Here is a 21922-nt window from a genome sequence, read left to right on the forward strand (position 1 = left end):
GGATATGGGAGGGTGTGGGCCCTATGGATGGTACGTTGTGTGTGTACTGTTGGAGGTGCTGTGGTGAGTGGGGGGGGGGGGGTGGTGAGAGAAGGTGGGGGTTGTCCGGTGTAGGGCGTAATATTTTTTCACACTTGGGTTATCTTGAGGTTATCTTGAGATGATTTCGAGGCTTTTTTTAGTGTCCCCGCGGCCCGGTCCTCGACCAGGCCTCCACCCCCAGGAAGCAGCCCGTGACAGCTGACTAACACCCAGGTACCTATTTACTGCTAGGTAACAGGGGCATTCAGGGTGAAAGAAACTTTGCCCATTTGTTTCTGCCTCGTGCGGGAATCGAACCCGCGCCACAGAATTTCGAGTCCTGCGCGCTATCCACCAGGCTACGAGGCCCTCGGTGCCACAAACTAGTTCCCAAGTGAGCCGTATTTTGTCCCTTGAGGTTCGTTTCAGTTTGTTAACTTATATCCAAGACTAACTATTATATTGCAATAACACTGTACAGCGTATGATTGACTGACTTATTGAGAGACCTTACCATCAATTCAAACATCCCATGACACAATTAGGTGTTAGAAGTACTGTTGACTTCAAGTCTGGTGGCAAGTCTGGTGGTGGTGGCCTCCACTCCACTGGGAATGGAGGCCTGGTCGAGGACCGGGCCGCGTGGACACTAAAGCCCCGAAATCATCTCAAGATCTCAAGATTGACATCTTGTTTGCTCCTCGTAGGCCTGCTGGTGTCCACGCCGCTGCCAGGCGTAGGTCACTCCAACTTCTCGCTATATATCACCAGTAATCAACTTGTTCCCCTTAGCACCAGTATAGCTCTAATGCTACACGTTTAGACTCGCTTCTTCACTATTCTTTTCACTATCTGCTTTGATCTTCACTATCACATCTAGTTAAGTACACACTGACCAAGCGTGGCAGCAACGTGCCTGTCTTGGCACTGATATCGTACCTGATCTTGACTAATATGAACTATCGGACACAATCCATGAAATTGCTACTTCCTAATCAGTGTGTTACACTCCATATTAACACTCAGCAACGATGTTCCCTTGTGTTCCTCTCATGTCCCGAATTATGAAGCCTTTTCCAAGGAGCGCCGCGCACGCGTGTGTAGCCCCCTAGACCCTTGACGGTGTGTGTTGGGGTAGTGTGAGGTCACACCTGTGTGAAGGGTCGGTGGTACCTGTGACCTGGTGTGTGTGTGTGTGTGTGTGTGTGTGTGTGTGTGTGTGTGTGTGTGTGTGTGTGAGAGAGAGAGAGAGGTCACATGTCATCATGAAGGTAAGCCGCCTGTGACCTGTGTTTGGATACTGTCATCTTGGTCACGTCTTGGTAGTGAAGGGCAGCCTCGTGTCGTAGAAGTCAACACTGCCTTCCTACAGTACTCTTGTAGGAACGTTCCCGCGCCCTCTGGCCACACTACCATCTACAAGCTGTGTACATACACTTATGAGCGGGAAGCCTAGTTTCTGTATACACACTTCCACTGGTGTATTGGAAGTCCACCACACAGTGGGAGAGACTGGCCAGTGTGTTGTGTGTGTGCACCACATGTCTCGCCGAGGTCACTGTAGAGGCAGTGAAGGGTGGTATATATCCTCTCCAGTATAGGTGTCGGTGCTACTGAGAGGCTGCAGTAAGTGGAGAGGTGGAGGAGTAGTGACAAGAGGCTCTGTAGTCGTTGTTAAGCTAAGTCAACTGTGGGGGTCAGCCCCATTAAGTGCCTCTGTGACCCTCTCCAGCACCGTCCGGTATGGGGTGCATAATAAATGACTAAGGCGAGGCTCTCTAATAAGCAGAATACATGTCAAGTCGTTAGTGAATGCAAGTTGTTAGGATGTGAGCCAGAGAAGCTGTCAGTTGCGGGGGGAAGAATACTTCCCCGCCACATGTACACAGATGCCAGCATGAGCCAACATTCCCCGCTTTCCCCCACCAGGTCACCGGCGCTCGCTGTCGTCTGGGACTCCTGGCGTGGTGGTGAAGCCCGGGGAGGGGGAGGGAGGGGGTGTGGTGAAGGGTGGTGGTGGGGGGGGCCACACCACAGATCATCCCCCACCTCCCCCGCCTATTTACCCCTCCTCCGCCAACCTCCACATGCCGCATTACCAGATAGGTGAGTCCACCTTCCTTCTCCTTTATGGCACCGTCTTGCATATCTCTCTCCCTCCATCCCTCCCTCCCTCCCTTCCTTCCTTCCTTCCTCCCTCCCTTCCTTCCTTCCTTCCTTCCTCCCTCCCTTCCTTCCTTCCTTCCTCCCTCCCTTCCTTCCTTCCTCCCTTCCTCCCTCATTTTGTCCCTCTTCTTAATTTGCTCCTCTTTCTTGCTTTTGTTTTTGTGTGCACACTGGTTGTCTTCCTCTTGGATGTTACATGTACATATTGGTCAATATATATATATATATATATATATATATATATATATATATATATATATATATATATATATATATATATATATATATAATCTCTCTATCTATCTATCTATCTATCTATCTATCTATCTATCTATATATCTATCTTTCTCTCTCTGTCTCTCTCTCTCTCTCTGTCTCTCTCTCTCTCTCTGTCTCTCTCTCTCTCTCTCTCTCTCTCTCTCTCTCTCTCTCTCTCTCTGTCTCTCTCTCTCTCTCTCTCTCTCTCTGTCTCTCTCTCTCTCTCTCTCTCTCTCTCTCTCTCTCTCTCTCTCTCTCTCTCTCTCTCTCTCTCGCACGAAAGCTAAGAAAACAAAAGTAGAATATTGGCGTATTGTAGCGGTTGTAAAGCATGTTGTAGCATGAGACTATAGTAGTAGTGGTGGTAATAGGCTACCAGTTTGTGTGTTACAAGTGCATCACTCCTCTGTGTTGTAAATGCAAGTTAAGTCTGAGACATCTGCACGTTATGTCTTTTGTTATTGTCTCCGGTGTAAATTGCCATGTGCATTTGTTGTAAATCTGGGGTTATTTTATTTGTGTATTACAGTTTGATTTGTCGAGATCTCTGCGCGGAGAGGCTCGTAATATGTACATTTTATATGACGTGTTCTGGTACCACCCTGATGTCTCTCTCCACCCCGTCTGGTGCCTTCTTTTCATGTTGGTGCTTTCTTTTGTTGTTGATGTTGGTGCTTTCTTTTGTTGTTGATGTTGGTGCTTTCTTTTGTTGTTGATGTTGGTGCTTTCTTTTGTTGTTGATGTTGGTGCTTTCTTTTGTTGTTGATGTTGGTGCTTTCTTTTGTTGTTGATGTTGGTGCTTTCTTTTGTTGTTGATGTTGGTGCTTTCTTTTGTTGTTGATGTTGGTGCTTTCTTTTGTTGTTGATGTTGGTGCTTTCTTTGATGTTCACTTTCTCGGCCACACCTGCTAGAATCCATCAGTAACTGTGCAGGATGCTATGGAGGCTGGTGGAGTGCCTGAACAAAGGTCAGTCATAGGATATAAGCCTTGTGCCTCTTTATGCTAGACTCAGTCCGAGGTGAGTGTTGCAATAGACACTGATCTATTGGCAGCGAGTCTTACCTTCTGACCAGAGGGATGCAGTTTGTTGCTGGTTCACCATGAAGAATGTTGTGGTGTAATTAGTGGGATCAGTAGGGACGGATCATGATTAATGTGCCAAGATGTTAATGCCATGATTGAATTATCATTGTAGTTCAACGAAACTCTTAAGTGGTTCACAAAGAACTTCAACTTGTTCACTTCTGGACACCAATAAGTTTAACTGTGTCTGAACAGCACTTAACAAATGTTATTACTACTGACACTACAGCAAATTATGATACAATAAATCTGGGAGTAATTAAGTAGATGCATTGTAGCACATTGTAGTATTTTTGCCTGATCAGATATAGGTAAAAATACGTCCCAACTCGTCATTTTTGCAGTTGACATAAAAATCAGCATGAAAGTTACTTCTGTAGAAGACTTTGAAAACTACAAGCTGATGTTAATTAGTGTTCGATTTGGCAGCAGAAAATAACATGTTTAACAGTGATAAATTTTACGTGCATAGGTATAGTAAAAATGAAGATCTTAAACAAAACACAATCAAATCTTGCCATAGTAGGAAAGCAGCATGTAAAAATATCTGGGAATAATGATGTCCGACGACCTAACGTTTACGGAGCCGGTCGACCGAGCGGACAGCACACTGGACTTGTGATCCCGTGGTCCCGGGTTCGATCCCGGGCGCCGGAGAGAAACAATGGGCAGAGTTTCTTTCACCCTATGCCCCTGTTACCTAGCAGTAAAATAGGTACCTGGGTGTTAGCCAGCTGTCACGGGCTGCTTCCTGGGGGTGGAGGCCTGGTCGAGAACCGGGCCGCGGGGACACTAAAAAGCCCCGAAATCATCTCAAGATAACCTCAAGATAACGGAGTCTTAACCAAGCAAATATTGCGTCAGCCAGAAAAATGATAGGATGGGTTATGAGCAGTTTCAAATCTAGCACTGGTGAGTCCCGCCTTGATTGCTGCTCCATACCCACTTTCCCTTCAGAGCGGGAGAGTTTGTTGAACTAGAGGGAATACAGAGAACATATGAAGGACGCTTAGACGCGATAAACCACCTAAATTATTGGGGCTCGTCTGAAAGCTATCACAATGTACTCGCTAGTAAGGAGACGAGAAAGGTGCTAAATTATATATACATGGAAAATACTGGAGGGCCAGGTCCCTAATCTGCACAGTAAAATAACAACATACTGGAGTGAACGATATGGAAGAAAATGCAGAATAGAACCAGTGAAGAGCAGAGGTGCCATAGGCACAATCAGAGAACACTGTATAAACATCAGAGGTCCGCGGTTGTTCAACATCCTCCCATCACCGTAACACCAGTCTCAATAGTATAATACACCATAATACAAGTGATCATAACATTAGCACATCTGATGACAGACCTCATCAGATGTGTTAGCCTCAAAATAGATAGCCGCAGTGAAGAAAATCTCACTATATATCTTGAGGTTATCTTGAGATGATTTCGGGGCTTTAGTGTCCCCGCGGCCCGGTCCTCGACCAGGCCTCCACCCCCAGGAAGCAGCCTGTGACAGCTGACTAACACCCAGGTACCTATTTTACTGCTAGGTAACAGGGGCATAGGGTGAAAGAAACTCTGCCCATCGTTTCTGGCCGGCGCCTGGGATCGAACCCGGGACCACAGGATCACAAGTCCAGCGTGCTGTCCGCTCGGCCGTCCGGCTCCACTGCCGGTCGGCCGAGCGGAACTGCAACGGAGTTCGCAATAAGCTTAATGGCATGATACATTACGTGTGTGAACACGAGACTGGTGGCGGCATTGTTCTTCAGCGGACATTGGTGGGTGATGACCTCAACCTCAAGGTTCAGCGATTATCACAAGTTCTCCCTTCCCTTTGGGGAAAGAAAACGGGGTCTCATTATTCATAAAAGTAATAACATAGATGCACAGACTATTGAGGATCTCCACAAGGGGGGGGGGGGGGGTTATTATGCAGTCCGTCTTCATGAACAAAGATGAAAAGTGTATACATCCCCCGCCAAACCCCTTGTTTATGAATGAATACAACCTTACACACGACTCACAACAGATGACGTTTGAACACTTTTCGAACAGTGCTTCACTAACAATTTTTTTCGAACCACAACGCTGTAAATGCTTCACCCACGTATTACAAATACAAATAATCGCCTACAGAACCTAAACCCACTAATGTAACCAATGCCTAAATATGCACAACATGCTAATATATAATATTAATTTATATTTTAGGAAATTCATATGTTGAATGAAAATCATGTTCAAATTTAAGAACGCGCCGTTGCGGTCGACCGCTGGATGGAATGAACTAAACCGTCTTCTAAACAATGACGCAAAGTCCATTCCATGCACCTGCCAAACCCCTTGTTTATGAATGAAAAATAATATTAATTTATATTTGAGAAAATTATTTTTTTTATGAACAGCGTGTTGAAATTTATGATACATCCAGATACAGGAGACATCCCACTGAAAGGAACCAAGTGCTGTTGAAAACAGTGTCTGGGTGTCAAGTAGCCAGGGAAGAAAAGATTAAAGAGCGAGAAAGACAGTGGCTTGTCTTCACTAGCTCCACTGGAAGAGCTAGTGATCTGCAAGGCAAGTGTGGCAAAAATACAGATAGTTAATGAGAGCAGAACCCGGCCTGCGGCTCACAAAGACCCCATATGTTAGGCTGAGGAACTAATTCACAAGTGGAGTGTTGCAGCCTCCTCCTCCTCCCTCCCAGCAGAAGTAAGGAGGGAACAGCTCCTATGGAATAATGACGAACAAATTAGGATAACAAGAGCACAATCTAGTGACGACGAGTGTGGGCAACCAATCACAGCCCAGGAAGTAAGGGAACTGTGAAAAAGGGTAAAAGCACTGCACCTGGTGAAGATGGTGACACCTATGACATACTCAGTGCATTGTGTGAGGTGTCGGGAATCCACTACTCCACTTATTCAATAAATCACTTCTAAGTGTAGTGTTGTCCACGCAATGGAAACACAGTAATTGTTCCCATACCAAAACCAAAGGACCCCTGACGAGTGCAGACCTATCAGTCTCGTGTCATGCACATGCAAGATGCTTGAAAGAATCACCTTAAACCGACTGTTGCATAAAATAGGTGGATTTTAGGAGAAGGGGTCAACGGCTTTGTTTAAGAACGGAGGACAGCAAATTGTATACTAATTACTTAGCTAATGACACAGATAAGTACTCAGTATTTGTTAACATCAAGGGAGCCTTTGATAAAGCACAAGGGACTGCGATCCTGGACGAGCTTGCATGCCTGGGTGTCAAGGGGAGACTCATGAAATGGGATGAAGACCACCTCACAGGGAGGAGAGCCAAGGTCTGCTTCAACGGAACAGTCTCGATAACAACGAAGATGGAACTCAACCCCTCATGGAGGAGTCTAAACCCAACACTATTCAACGTCCTTATGGACGCCATTGCTAGTATTGGATTTCCGGAAGGAACACAACAAGTGGGATATGCACATTATGCCCTAATACGAGCTCCCACCTTGGGAAAAATGGAACAGTCCATTGAAATCTTTGGAAGGAAATATGTTGAACTCTGTTTCACACTACACTCAAACAAGACAAAAGCATACTCTCATCACAAGCGGGGTGAAAATGAACTACAAATTAATGGTGAAACACTTAAGTGGGTTGACCACTATCGGTACCTTATCGTGACTGTCGGCTCTAACAAAGGGAAGAAAAAGGAACTGAACCAACTTATAGGAACATGTAAAGGTCCACTTCGGGCCCTGAAAGCTGTGACCTGGAATGGACATGATTCTTCTATTGCAGTGTTTAAAATGATGTCCACCGCCTATGTGCTCTCCGCCAGGCACATAATCTTGCACGCTTACTCACAAACTTAACTTTGTGAGTAAACGGGAAAAGCAACAAAAATGGCATCACCGATTAGTGTGCTACCGCGAAGAACTTCACTTGAGCAAACCCGTGAGCACCGGCCTGAGTCCTCCCTGAGAGCATGACCCGTGTAACATTATTATAAACGAGATGACAATGAAAAAGTCCAACATTATACCACAAGAAATGACGCCCAAGTATCTTGAGGAAATTTATAAAGAAGCACTCTGGCTGAGCAGCCAACTGTGTGATAGTGAGCACTCTAGTTGAGCAGCCAACTGTGTGTGATAGTGAGCACTCTAGTTGAGCAGACAACTGTGTGATAGTGAGCACTCTGGCTGAGCAGACAACTGTGTGATAGTGAGCACTCTGGCTGAGCAGACAACTGTGTGTGATAGTGAGCACTCTAGTTGAGCAGACAACTGTGTGATAGTGAGCACTCTGGCTGAGCAGCCACCTGTGTGATAGTGAGCACTCTGGCTGAGCAGACAACTGTGTGATAGTGAGCACTCTGGCTCAGCAGTAACTCAGACCATCGTTCTGCTCGTTCTAAATCCTGGTAACTGGACCGAGGTTCTGTGACGTCAAGTCACCAGGTAACAGTCACTGGCCAGTCACGGGTCGTCTCCCGCATGTGGTCACAGGTCTCCTCCCGTTGACTGCACAAGATAGCGTGACCTTTAGTGTGTTGTCAAGAGGCTTGACGTCAGTGTTTTGACAGGTGCCAACCGTCTCCACCCAGATATCAGGTAGAAAATAGAGAGGGTGTGCATCATGATATCATGCGCATTACACAACCTCTTCCATTGTACTGTCTATCGGGACATATTTATAAACTAATTGTTATCTGTTTAATCTTTCTGTTGTGGTGTTTGTTAAATGCATCAACAGTAAGTCTGTTTTCTATAAAACTGTTTGAGTGTACTTGTGTGAGTATGGGTGTGTACTGTTGTGAGTAAGGGTGTGTACTGTTGTGAGTATGGGTGTGTACTGTTGTGAGTATGGGTGTGTACTGTTGTGAGTAAGGGTGTGTACTGTTGTGAATAAGAGTGTGTGTACTGTTGTGAGTAAGGGTGTGTACTGTTGTGAGTAAGGGTGTGTACTGTTGTGAGTATGGGTGTGTGTACTGTTGTGAGTATGGGTGTGTGTACTGTTGTGAGTAAGGGTGTGTACTGTTGTGAATAAGGGTGTGTGTACTGTTGTGAGTAAGAGTGTGTGTACTGTTGTGAGTATGGGTGTGTACTGTTGTGAGTAAGGGTGTGTACTGTTGTAAGTAAGGGTGTGTGTGTACTGTTGTGAGTAAGGGTGTGTGTACTGTTGTGAGTATGGGTGTGTACTGTTGTGAGTAAGGGTGTGTACTGTTGTGAGTATGGGTGTGTACTGTTGTGAGTAAGGGTGTGTACTGTTGTAAGTAAGGGTGTGTGTGTACTGTTGTGAGTAAGGGTGTGTGTACTGTTGTGAGTATGGGTGTGTACTGTTGTGAGTAAGGGTGTGTTCTGTTGTGAGTATGGGTGTGTACTGTTGTGAGTATGGGTGTGTACTGTTGTGAGTAAGGGTGTGTGTACTGTTGTGAGTAAGGGTGTGTGTACTGTTGTGAGTAAGGGTGTGTACTGTTGTGAGTAAGGGTGTGTACTGTTGTGAGTATGGGTGTGTGTACTGTTGTGAGTAAGGGTGTGTACTGTTGTGAGTAAGGGTGTGTACTGTTGTGAGTATGGGTGTGTGTACTGTTGTGAGTAAGGGTGTGTACTGTTGTGAGTAAGGGTGTGTACTGTTGTGAGTAAGGGTGTGTGTACTGTTGTGAGTATGGGTGTGTACTGTTGTGAGTAAGGGTGTGTACTGTTGTGAGTATGGGTGTGTACTGTTGTGAGTATGGGTGTGTACTGTTGTGAGTAAGGGTGTGTGTACTGTTGTGAGTAAGGGTGTGTACTGTTGTGAGTAAGGGTGTGTGTACTGTTGTGAGTAAGAGTGTGTGTACTGTTGTGAGTATGGGTGTGTACTGTTGTGAGTAAGGGTGTGTGTACTGTTGTGAGTATGGGTGTGTACTGTTGTGAGTAAGGGTGTGTACTGTTGTGAGTAAGGGTGTGTACTGTTGTGAGTAAGGGTGTGTACTGTTGTAAGTAAGGGTGTGTACTGTTGTAAGTAGGGGTGTGTACTTTTGTGAGTAAGGGTGTGTACTTTTGTGAGTAAGGGTGTGTACTGTTGTAAGTAAGGGTGTGTACTTTTGTGAGTAAGGGTGTGTACTTTTGTGAGTAAGGGTGTGTACTGTTGTAAGTAAGGGTGTGTACTTTTGTGAGTAAGGGTGTGTACTGTTGTGAGTAAGGGTGTGTACTGTTGTAGGGTAGGTGTGTACTGTTGTAGGGTAGGTGTGTACTGTTATAGTGAAAAGGTTAACAATTTTGGCAATGCAGGGGGCACATATTAGCACTGTACTTGCACATATTAGCACTGTAGTTGCACATCCTGGCACTGTAGTTGCACATATTAGCACTGTAGTTGCACATATTAGCACTGTAGTTGCACATCCTGGCACTGAAAATGCACATATTTGCACTGTAGTTCACATACTGGCACTGTAGTTGCACATATTAGCACTGTAGTTGCACATATTAGCACTGTAGTTGCACATATTAGCCCTGTAGAGTCACATATTAGCACTGTAGAGTCACATATTAGCACTGTAGTCACATATTAACACTGTAGTTGCACATATTGGGCACTAAGGGTCAGTAAGTGACGTTGGGTGTAGTGAGATGTTAAGGGGTATTATGGTAACGTGTACTGTGAAGTATAGTAACCCCTTGAGGGTTACCCTACCTTGAGATGTTGTCGGGGCTTAGCCACCCCGCGGCCCGGTCGTCGACCAGGCCTTCTGGTTGCTGGACTGGTCAACCAGGCTGTTGGAGAATACTGGTTCAGGTGGAGTGCCCTTGTGATGGGTGTCCCTGTATAGGTAATCTTATATATCATTCAGAGTATGAGTCAAGACACAGGTTGAGCGTCTGGTTATGGGATGATATGAAAGGGGCTTGTGCATCTGTTGGTATGACAGGGGCTTGTGCATCTGTTGGTATGACAGGGGCTTGTGCATCTGTTGGTATGACAGGGGTTTGTGCATCTGTTGGTATGGCAGGGGCTTGTGCATCTGTTGGTATGACAGGGGCTTGTGCATCTGTTGGTATGACAGGGACTTGTGCATCTGTTGGTATGACAGGGGCTTGTGCATCTCCAGGTATGACGGGGGCTTGTGCATCTGTTGGTATGACAGGGACTTGTGCATCTGTTGGTATGACAGGGACTTGTGCATCTGTTGGTATGACAGGGGCTTGTGCATCTGTTGGTATGACAGGGACTTGTGCATCTGTTGGTATGACAGGGGCTTGTGCATCTGTTGGTATGACAGGGACTTGTGCATCTGTTGGTATGACAGGGGCTTGTGCATCTCCAGGTATGACAGGGGCTTGTGCATCTCCTGGTAGGACAGGGGCTTGTGCATCTGTTGGTATGACAGGGGTTTGTGCATCTGTTGGTATGGCAGGGGTTTGTGCATCTGTTGGTACGACAGGGGCTTGTGCATCTGTTGGTATAACAGGGGCTTGTGCATCTGTTGGTATGACAGGGGCTTGTGCACCTGTTGGTATGACAGGGGCTTGTGCACCTGTTGGTATGACAGGGACTTGTGCACCTGTTGGTATGACAGGAACTTGTGCATCTGTTGGTATGACAGGGGCCTGTGCATCTGTTGGTATGACAGGGGCTTGTGCATCTGTTGGTATGACAGGAACTTGTGCACCTGTTGGTATGACAGGGACTTTTGCATCTGTTGGTATGACAGGGACTTGTGCATCTGTTGGTATGACAGGGACTTGTGCATCTGTTGGTATGACAGGGGTTTGTACATCTCCAGGTATGACAGAGGCTTGTGCATCTCCAGGTATGACAGGGGCTTGTGCATCTGTTGGCATGACATGGACTTGTGCATCTGTTGGTATGACATGGACTTGTGCATCTCCAGGTATGACAGGGGCTTGTGCATCTGTTGGCATGACATGGACTTGTGCATCTGTTGGTATGACATGGACTTGTGCATCTGTTGGTATGACATGGACTTGTGCATCTGTTGGTATGACAGGGGCTTGTGCATCTATTATTATGGCAGGGGCTTGTGCATCTGTTGGTATGACAGAGGCTTGTGCATCTCCAGGTATGACAGGGGCTTGTGCACCTCCAGGTATGACAGGGGCTTGTGCATCTCCTGGTATGACAGGGGCTTGTGCACCTCCAGGTATGACAGGGGCTTGTGCACCTCCTGGTATGACAGAGGCTTGTGCACCTCCAGGTATGACAGGGGATTGTGCATCTCCTGGTATGACAGGGGCTTGTGCATCTCCAGGTATGACAGAGGCTTGTGCACCTCCAGGTATGACAGGGGCTTGTGCATCTCCTGGTATGAAAGGGCTTGTGCACCTCCTGGTATGACAGAGGCTTGTGCACATCCAGGTATGACAGGGGCTTATGCACCACCAGGTATGACAAAGGCTTGTGCACCACCAGGTATGACAGAGGCTTGTGTACCACCAGGTATGACAGGGGCTTGTGCACCTCCAGGTATGACAGAGGCTTGTGCACCTCTAGGTATGACAGGGGCTTGAGCATCACCAGGTAATACAGGGGCTTGTGCACCACCAGGTATGATAGAGGCTTGTGCACCACCAGGTATGACAGAGGCTTGTGCACCACCAGGTATGACAGAGGCTTGTGCACCTCCAGGTATGACAGGGGCTTGTGCACCTCCAGGTATGACAGAGACTTGTACACATCCAGGTATGACAGGGGCTTGTGCACCTCCAGGTATGACAGGGGCTTGTGCACATTCAGGTATGACAGGGGCTTGTGCACCTCCAGGTATGACAGGGGCTTGTGCACCTCCAGGTATGACAGAGGCTTGTTCACATCCAGGTATGACAGGGGCTTGTGCACCTCCAGGTATGACAGGGGCTTGTGCACCTCCACGTATGACAGGGGCTTGTGTACCTCCAGGTATGACAGAGGCTTGTGCACTTCCAGGTATGACAGGGGCTTGTGCACCTCCAGCCATGACAGGGGCTTGTGCACATCCAGGTATGACAGGGGCTTGTGCACCTCCAGGTATGACAGAGGCTTGTGCACATCCAGGTATGACAGAGGCTTGTGCACATCCAGGTATGACAGGGGCTTGTGCACCTCCAGCCATGACAGGGGCTTGTGCACATCCAGGTATGACAGGGGCTTGTGCACCTCCAGGTATGACAGAGGCTTGTGCACATCCAGGTATGACAGAGGCTTGTGCACCTCCAGGTATGACAGGGGCTTGTGCACCTCCAGGTATGACAGGGGCTTGTGCACCTGCAGCCATGACAGGGGCTTGTGCACATCCAGGTATGACAGGGGCGTGTGCACCTCCAGGTATGACAGAGGCTTGTGCACATCCAGGTATGACAGAGGCTTGTGCACATCCAGGTATGACAGGGGCTTGTGCACCACCAGGTATGACAGAGGCTTGTGCACATCCAGGTATGACAGGGGCTTGTGCACCTCCAGGTATGACAGGGGCTTGTGCACCTCCCGGTATGACAGGGGCTTGTGCACCTCCAGGTATGACAGAGGCTTGTGCACCACCAGGTATGTCAGAGGCTTGTGCACCTCCAGGTATGACAGAGGTTTGTGCATCTCTTTGTATGACAGGGGCTTGTGCACCACCAGGTATAACAGATGCTTGTGCACCACCAGGTATGACAGAGGCTTGTGCACATCCAGGTATGACAGGGGCTTGTGCACCTGCAGCCATGACAGAGGCTTGTGTACCACCAGGTATGACAGGGGCTTGTGCACCTCCAGGTATGACAGAGGCTTGTGCACCTCCAGGTATGACAGAGGCTTGTGCACCTCCAGGTATGACAGAGGCTTGTGCACCACCAGGTATGACAGAGGCTTGTGCACCTCCAGGCGTGACAGGGGCTTGTGCACCTCCAGGTGTGACAGGGGCTTGTGCGCCTCCAGGTATGACAGAGGCTTGTGCACCACCAGGTATGACAGGGGCTTGTGCACCTCCAGGTATGACAGAGGCTTGTGCACCTCCAGGCATGACAGGGGCTTGTGCACCACCAGGTATGACAGGGGCTTGTGCACCACCAGGTATGACAGAGGCTTGTGCACCACCAGGTATGACAGGGGCTTGTGCACCTGCAGGTATGACAGGGGCATGTGCACCTCCAGGTATGACAGGGGCATGTGCAGCTCCAGGTATGACAGAGGCGTGTTCACATCCAGGTATGACAGGGGCTTGGGCACCTCCAGGTACGACAGGGGCTTGTGCACCTCCAGGTATGACAGGGGCTTGTGCACCTCCAGGTATGACAGAGGCTTGTGCACATCCAGGTATGACACTGGCTTGTGCACCTCCAGGTATGACAGGGGCTTGTGCACATCCAGGTACGACTGGGGCTTGTGCACCTCCAGGTATGACAGGGGCTTGTGCACCTCCAGGTATGACAGAGGCTTGTGCACATCCAGGTATGACAGGGGCTTGTGCACCTCCAGGTATGACAGAGGCTTGTGCACATCCAGGTATGACAGGGGCTTGTGCACCTCCAGGTATGACAGAGGCTTGTGCACCTCCAGATATGACAGGGGCTTGTGCACCACCAGGTATGACAGAGGCTTATGCACCTCCAGGTATAAAAGGGGCTTGTGCACCTCTTGGTATGACAGGGGCTTGTGCACCACCAGGTATGACAGAGGCTTGTGCACCTCCAGGTATGACAGGGGCTTGTGCACCTCCAGGTATGACAGAGGCTTGTGCACATCCAGGTATGACAGGGGCTTGTGCACCTCCAGGTATGACAAGGGCTTGTGCACCTCCCGGTATGACAGGGGCTTGTGCACCACCAGGTATGACAGGGGCTTGTGCACCTCTTGGTATGACAGGGGCTTGTGCACCTCCAAGTATGGCAGCGGCTTGTGCACCTCTTGGTATGACAGGGGCTTGTGCACCTCCAGGTAGGACAGGGGCTTCTGCACCTCTTGGTATGACAGGGTTTGTGCACCTCCAGGTATGACAGAGGCTTGTGCACCTCCAGGTATGACTGGGGCTTGTGCACCTCCTGGTATGACAGAGGCTTGTGCACCTCCAGGTATGACAGGGGCTTGTGCACCTCCAGGTATGACAGGGGCATGTGCACCTCCAGGTATGACAGAGGCGTGTTCACATCCAGGTATGACAGGGGCTTGTGCACCTCTTGGTATGACAGGGGCTTGTGCACCTCCAGGTAGGACAGAGGCTTCTGCACCTCTTGGTATGACAGGGTTTGTGCACCTCCAGGTATGACAGAGGCTTGTGCACCTCCAGGTATGACTGGGGCTTGTGCACCTCCAGGTATGACAGGGGCTTGTGCACCTCCAGGTATGACAGGGGCTTGTGCACCTCCAGGTATGACAGGGGCATGTGCACCTCCAGGTATGACAGAGGCGTGTTCACATCCAGGTATGACAGGGGCTTGTGCACCTCCAGGTACGACAGGGGCTTGTGCACCTCCAGGTATGACAGGGGCTTGTGCACCTCCAGGTATGACAGAGGCTTGTGCACATCCAGGTATGACACTGGCTTGTGCACCTCCAGGTATGACAGGGGCTTGTGCACCTCCAGGTATGACCGGGGCTTGTGCACCACCAGGTATGACAGAGGCTTATGCACCTCCAGGTATAAAAGGGGCTTGTGCACCTCTTGGTATGACAGGGGCTTGTGCACCACCAGGTATGACAGGCTTGTGCACCTCCAGGTATGACAGGGGCTTGTGCACCTCCAGGTATGACAGAGGCTTGTGCACATCCAGGTATGACAGGGGCTTGTGCACCTCCAGGTATGATAAGGGCTTGTGCACCTCCCGGTATGACAGGGGCTTGTGCACCACCAGGTATGACAGGGGCTTGTGCACCTCCAAGTATGACAGGGCTTGTGCACCTCCAAGTATGGCAGGGGCTTGTGCACCTCCAGGTAGGACAGGGGCTTCTGCACCTCTTGGTATGACAGGGTTTGTGCACCTCCAGGTATGACAGAGGCCTGTGCACCTCCAGGTATGACTGGGGCTTGTGCACCTCCTGGTATGACAGAGGCTTGTGCACCTCCAGGTATGACAGGGGCTTGTGCACCTCCAGGTATGACAGGGGCATGTGCACCTCCAGGTATGACAGAGGCGTGTTCACATCCAGGTATGACAGGGGCTTGTGCACCTCCAGGTACGACAGGGGCTTGTGCACCTCCAGGTATGACAGGGGCTTGTGCACCTCCAGGTATGACAGAGGCTTGTGCACATCCAGGTATGACACTGGCTTGTGCACCTCCAGGTATGACAGGGGCTTGTGCACATCCAGGTATGTCAGGGGCTTGTGCACCTCCTGGTATGACAGGGGCTTGTGCACCTCCAGGTATGACAGAGGCGTGTTCACATCCAGGTATGACAGGGGCTTGTGCACCTCCAGGTACGACAGGGGCTTGTGCACCTCCAGGTATGACAGGGGCTTGTGCACCTCCAGGTATGACAGGGGCTTGTGCACCTCCAGGTATGACAGAGGCTTGTGCACATCCAGGTATGACACTGGCTTGTGCACCTCCAGGTATGACAGGGGCTTGTGCACATCCAGGTATGTCAGGGGCTTGTGCACCTCCAGGTATGACAGGGGCTTGTGCACCTCCAGGTATGACAGAGGCTTGTGCACATCCAGGTATGACAGGGGCTTGTGCACCTCCAGGTATGACAGAGGCTTGTGCACATCCAGGTATGACAGGGGCTTGTACACCTCCAGGTATGACAGGGGCTTGTGCACCTCCAGGTATGACCGGGGCTTGTGCACCACCAGGTATGACAGAGGCTTGTGCACCTCCAGGTATAAAAGGGGCTTGTGCACCTCTTGGTATGACAGGGGCTTGTGCACCACCAGGTATGACAGAGGCTTGTGCACCTCCAGGTATGACAGGGGCTTGTGCACCTCCAGGTATGACAGAGGCTTGTGCACATCCAGGTATGACAGGGGCTTGTGCACCTCCAGGTATGACAGGGGCTTGTGCACCTCCCGGTATGACAGAGGCTTGTGCACCTCCAGGTATGACAGAGGCTTGTGCATCTCTTTGTATGACAGGGGCTTGTGCACCTCTTGGTATGACAGGGGCTTGTGCACCACCAGGTATGACCGGGGCTTGTGCACCACCAGGTATGACAGGGGCTTGTGCACCTCTTGGTATGACAGGGGCTTGTGCACCTCCAGGTAGGACAGAGGCTTCTGCACCTCTTGGTATGACAGGGTTTGTGCACCTCCAGGTATGACAGAGGCTTGTGCACCTCCAGGTATGACTGGGGCTTGTGCACCTCCAGGTATGACAGGGGCTTGTGCACCTCCAGGTATGACAGGGGCTTGTGCACCTCCAGGTATGACAGGGGCATGTGCACCTCCAGGTATGACAGAGGCGTGTTCACATCCAGGTATGACAGGGGCTTGTGCACCTCCAGGTACGACAGGGGCTTGTGCACCTCCAGGTATGACAGGGGCTTGTGCACCTCCAGGTATGACAGAGGCTTGTGCACATCCAGGTATGACACTGGCTTGTGCACCTCCAGGTATGACAGGGGCTTGTGCACCTCCAGGTATGACCGGGGCTTGTGCACCACCAGGTATGACAGAGGCTTATGCACCTCCAGGTATAAAAGGGGCTTGTGCACCTCTTGGTATGACAGGGGCTTGTGCACCACCAGGTATGACAGGCTTGTGCACCTCCAGGTATGACAGGGGCTTGTGCACCTCCAGGTATGACAGAGGCTTGTGCACATCCAGGTATGACAGGGGCTTGTGCACCTCCAGGTATGATAAGGGCTTGTGCACCTCCCGGTATGACAGGGGCTTGTGCACCACCAGGTATGACAGGGGCTTGTGCACCTCCAAGTATGACAGGGCTTGTGCACCTCCAAGTATGGCAGGGGCTTGTGCACCTCCAGGTAGGACAGGGGCTTCTGCACCTCTTGGTATGACAGGGTTTGTGCACCTCCAGGTATGACAGAGGCCTGTGCACCTCCAGGTATGACTGGGGCTTGTGCACCTCCTGGTATGACAGAGGCTTGTGCACCTCCAGGTATGACAGGGGCTTGTGCACCTCCAGGTATGACAGGGGCATGTGCACCTCCAGGTATGACAGAGGCGTGTTCACATCCAGGTATGACAGGGGCTTGTGCACCTCCAGGTACGACAGGGGCTTGTGCACCTCCAGGTATGACAGGGGCTTGTGCACCTCCAGGTATGACAGAGGCTTGTGCACATCCAGGTATGACACTGGCTTGTGCACCTCCAGGTATGACAGGGGCTTGTGCACATCCAGGTATGTCAGGGGCTTGTGCACCTCCTGGTATGACAGGGGCTTGTGCACCTCCAGGTATGACAGAGGCGTGTTCACATCCAGGTATGACAGGGGCTTGTGCACCTCCAGGTACGACAGGGGCTTGTGCACCTCCAGGTATGACAGGGGCTTGTGCACCTCCAGGTATGACAGGGGCTTGTGCACCTCCAGGTATGACAGAGGCTTGTGCACATCCAGGTATGACACTGGCTTGTGCACCTCCAGGTATGACAGGGGCTTGTGCACATCCAGGTATGTCAGGGGCTTGTGCACCTCCAGGTATGACAGGGGCTTGTGCACCTCCAGGTATGACAGAGGCTTGTGCACATCCAGGTATGACAGGGGCTTGTGCACCTCCAGGTATGACAGAGGCTTGTGCACATCCAGGTATGACAGGGGCTTGTACACCTCCAGGTATGACAGGGGCTTGTGCACCTCCAGGTATGACCGGGGCTTGTGCACCACCAGGTATGACAGAGGCTTGTGCACCTCCAGGTATAAAAGGGGCTTGTGCACCTCTTGGTATGACAGGGGCTTGTGCACCACCAGGTATGACAGAGGCTTGTGCACCTCCAGGTATGACAGGGGCTTGTGCACCTCCAGGTATGACAGAGGCTTGTGCACATCCAGGTATGACAGGGGCTTGTGCACCTCCAGGTATGACAGGGGCTTGTGCACCTCCCGGTATGACAGAGGCTTGTGCACCTCCAGGTATGACAGAGGCTTGTGCATCTCTTTGTATGACAGGGGCTTGTGCACCTCTTGGTATGACAGGGGCTTGTGCACCACCAGGTATGACCGGGGCTTGTGCACCACCAGGTATGACAGAGGCTTGTGCACCACCAGGTATGACAGGGGCTTGTGCACCTCCCGGTATGACAGAGGCTTGTGCACCACCAAATATGACAGGGGCTTGTGCACCACCAGGTATGACAGAGGCTTGTGCACCTCCAGGTATGGCAGAGGCTTGTGCACCTCCAGGTATGACAGGGGCTTGTGCACCTCTTGGTATGTCAGGGGCTTGTGCACCACTAGGTATGACAGATGCTTGTGCACCACAAGGTATGACAGAGGCTTGTGCACCACCAGGTATGACATGGGCTTGTGCACCTCCAGGTATGACAGAGGCTTGTGCACCACCAAGTATGACAGGGGCTTGTGCACCACCAGGTATGATAGAGGCTTGTGCACCTGCAGGTATGACAGGGGCATGTGCACCTGCAGGTATGACAGGGGCATATGCACTTCCAGGTATGACAGAGGCGTGTTCACATCCAGGTATGACAGGGGCTTGTGCACCTCCAGGTACGACAGGGGCTTGTGCACCTCCAGGTATGACAGGGGCTTGTGCACCTCCAGGTATGACAGAGGCTTGTGCACATCCAAATATGACACTGGCTTGTGCACCTCCAGATATGACAGGGGCTTGTGCACATCCAGGTACGACTGGGGCTTGTGCACCTCCAGGTATGACAGGGGCTTGTGCACCTCCAGGTATGACAGAGGCTTGTGCACATCCAGGTATGACAGGGGCTTGTGCACCTCCAGGTATAACCGGGGCTTGTGCACCACCAGGTATGACAGAGGCTTATGCACCTCTAGGTATAAAAGGGGCTTGTGCACCTCTTAGTATGACAGGGGCTTGTGCACCAGCAGGTATGACAGAGGCTTGTGCACCTCCAGGTATGACAGGGGCTTGTGCACCTCCAGGTATGACAGAGGCTTGTGCACCTCCAGGTATGACAGGGGCTTGTGCACCTCCAGGTATGACAGGGACTTGTGCACCTCCCAGTATGACAGGGGCTTGTGCACCACCAGGTATGACAGGGGCTTGTGCACCTCTTGGTATGACAGGGGCTTGTGCACCTCCAAGTATGGCAGGGGCTTGTGCACCTCCAGGTAGGACAGGGGCTTCTGCACCTCTTGGTATGACAGGGTTTGTGCACCTCCAGGTATGACAGAGGCTTGTGCACCTCCAGGTATGACTGGGGCTTGTGCACCTCCTGGTATGACAGAGGCTTGTGCACCTCCAGGTATGACAGGGGCTTGTGCACCTCCAGGTATGACAGGGGCATGTGCACCTCCAGGTATGACAGAGGCGTGTTCACATCCAGGTATGACAGGGGCTTGTGCACCTCCAGGTACGACAGGGGCTTGTGCACCTCCAGGTATGACAGGGGCTTGTTCACCTCCAGGTATGACAGAGGCTTGTGCACATCCAGGTATGACACTGGCTTGTGCACCTCCAGGTATGACAGGGGCTTGTGCACATCCAGGTATGTCAGGGGCTTGTGCACCTCCAGGTATGACAGGGGCTTGTGCACCTCCAGGTATGACAGAGGCTTGTGCACATCCAGGTATGACAGGGGCTTGTGCACCTCCAGGTATGACAGAGGCTTGTGCACATCCAGGTATGACAGGGGCTTGTGCACCTCCAGGTATGACAGGGGCTTGTGCACCTCCAGGTATGACCGGGGCTTGTGCACCACCTGGTATGACAGAGGCTTATGCACCTCCAGGTATAAAAGGGGCTTGTGCACCTCTTGATATGACAGGGGCTTGTGCACCACCAGGTATGACAGAGGCTGGTGCACCTCCAGGTATGACAGGGGCTTGTGCACCTCCAGGTATGACAGAGGCTTGTGCACATCCAGGTATGACAGGGGCTTGTGCACCTCCAGGTATGACAGGGGCTTGTGCACCTCCCGGTATGACAGAGGCTTGTGCATCTCTTTGTATGACAGGGGCTTGTGCACCTCTTGGTATGACAGGGGCTTGTGCACCACCAGGTATGACAGATACTTTTGCACCACCAGGTATGACAGAGGCTTGTGCACCACCAGGTATGACAGGGGCTTGTGCACCTCCCGGTATGACAGAGGCTTGTGCACCACCAGGTATGACAGGGGCTTGTGCACCACCAGGTATGACAGAGGCTTGTGCACCTCCAGGTATGGCAGAGGCTTGTGCACCACCAGGTATGGCAGAGGCTTGTGCACCTCCAGGTATGATAGGGGCTTGTGCACCTCTTGGTATGTCAGGGGCTTGTGCACCACTAGGTATGACAGATGCTTGTGCACCACCAGGTATGACAGAGGCTTGTGCACCTCCAGGTATGACAGAGGCTTGTGCACCACCAGGTATGGCAGAGGCTTGTGCACCTCCAGGTATGACAGGGGCTTGTGCACCTCCAGGTATGACTGAGGCTTGTGCATCTCCAGGTATGACTGGGGCTTGTGCACCACTAGGTATGACAGAGGCTTGTGCACCTCCAGGTATGACAGGGGCTTGTGCACCTCCAGGTACGACAGGGGCTTGTGCACCTCCAGGTATGACAGGGGCATGTGCACCTTCAGGTATGACAGAGGCTTGTGCACCACCATGTACTACAGGGGCTTGTCCACCTCCAGGTATGACAAAGGCTTGTGCACCACCAGGTATGACAGGGGCTTGTGCACCTCCAGGTATGACAGAGGCTTGTGTACACCAGGTATGACAGGGGCTTGTGTACCACCAGGTATGACAGGGGCTTGTGCACCTCCAGGTATGACAGGGGCTTGTGCACCTCCAGGTATGACAGAGACTTGTACACATCCAGGTATGACAGGGGCTTGTGCACCTCCAGGTATGACAGGGGCTTGTGCACATTCAGGTATGACAGGGGCTTGTGCACCTCCAGGTATGACAGGGGCTTGTGCACCTCCAGGTATGACAGAGGCTTGTGCACCTCCAGGTATAAAAGGGGCTTGTGCACCTCTTGGTATGACAGGGGCTTGTGCACCACCAGGTATGACAGAGGCTTGTGCACCTCCAGGTATGACAGGGGCTTGTGCACCTCCAGGTATGACAGAGGCTTGTGCACATCCAGGTATGACAGGGGCTTGTGCACCTCCAGGTATGACAGGGGCTTGTGCACCTCCCGGTATGACAGAGGCTTGTGCACCTCCAGGTATGACAGAGGCTTGTGCATCTCTTTGTATGACAGGGGCTTGTACACCTCCAGGTATGACAGAGACTTGTACACATCCAGGTATGACAGGGGCTTGTGCACCTCCAGGTATGACAGGGGCTTGTGCACATTCAGGTATGACAGGGGCTTGTGCACCTCCAGGTATGACAGGGGC

At 51.0% G+C, this 21922-nt stretch overlaps 1 protein-coding gene across 4 annotated transcripts in view; it reads left to right on the forward strand.

Annotated features, from left to right (window-relative positions):
* The window catches only part of LOC123767427 (mitogen-activated protein kinase kinase kinase 7), a 685923-nt gene that overhangs the window by 451137 nt on the left and 212864 nt on the right, over window positions 1-21922 (forward strand). For 2 of the 4 annotated variants that reach the window (XM_069313063.1, XM_069313064.1), the window contains exon 10: window positions 1951-2127. The exons of the other annotated variants lie outside the window; for them this stretch is intronic. In XM_069313063.1, the coding sequence (XP_069169164.1) occupies window positions 1951-2127 (177 nt within the window). The remainder of the gene's footprint in view (window positions 1-1950; window positions 2128-21922) is intronic. 4 annotated transcript variants of the gene reach the window in all.

Source organism: Procambarus clarkii, chromosome 74 (assembly GCF_040958095.1).
Source record: "Procambarus clarkii isolate CNS0578487 chromosome 74, FALCON_Pclarkii_2.0, whole genome shotgun sequence".
Lineage (NCBI taxonomy): Eukaryota > Metazoa > Arthropoda > Malacostraca > Decapoda > Cambaridae > Procambarus > Procambarus clarkii.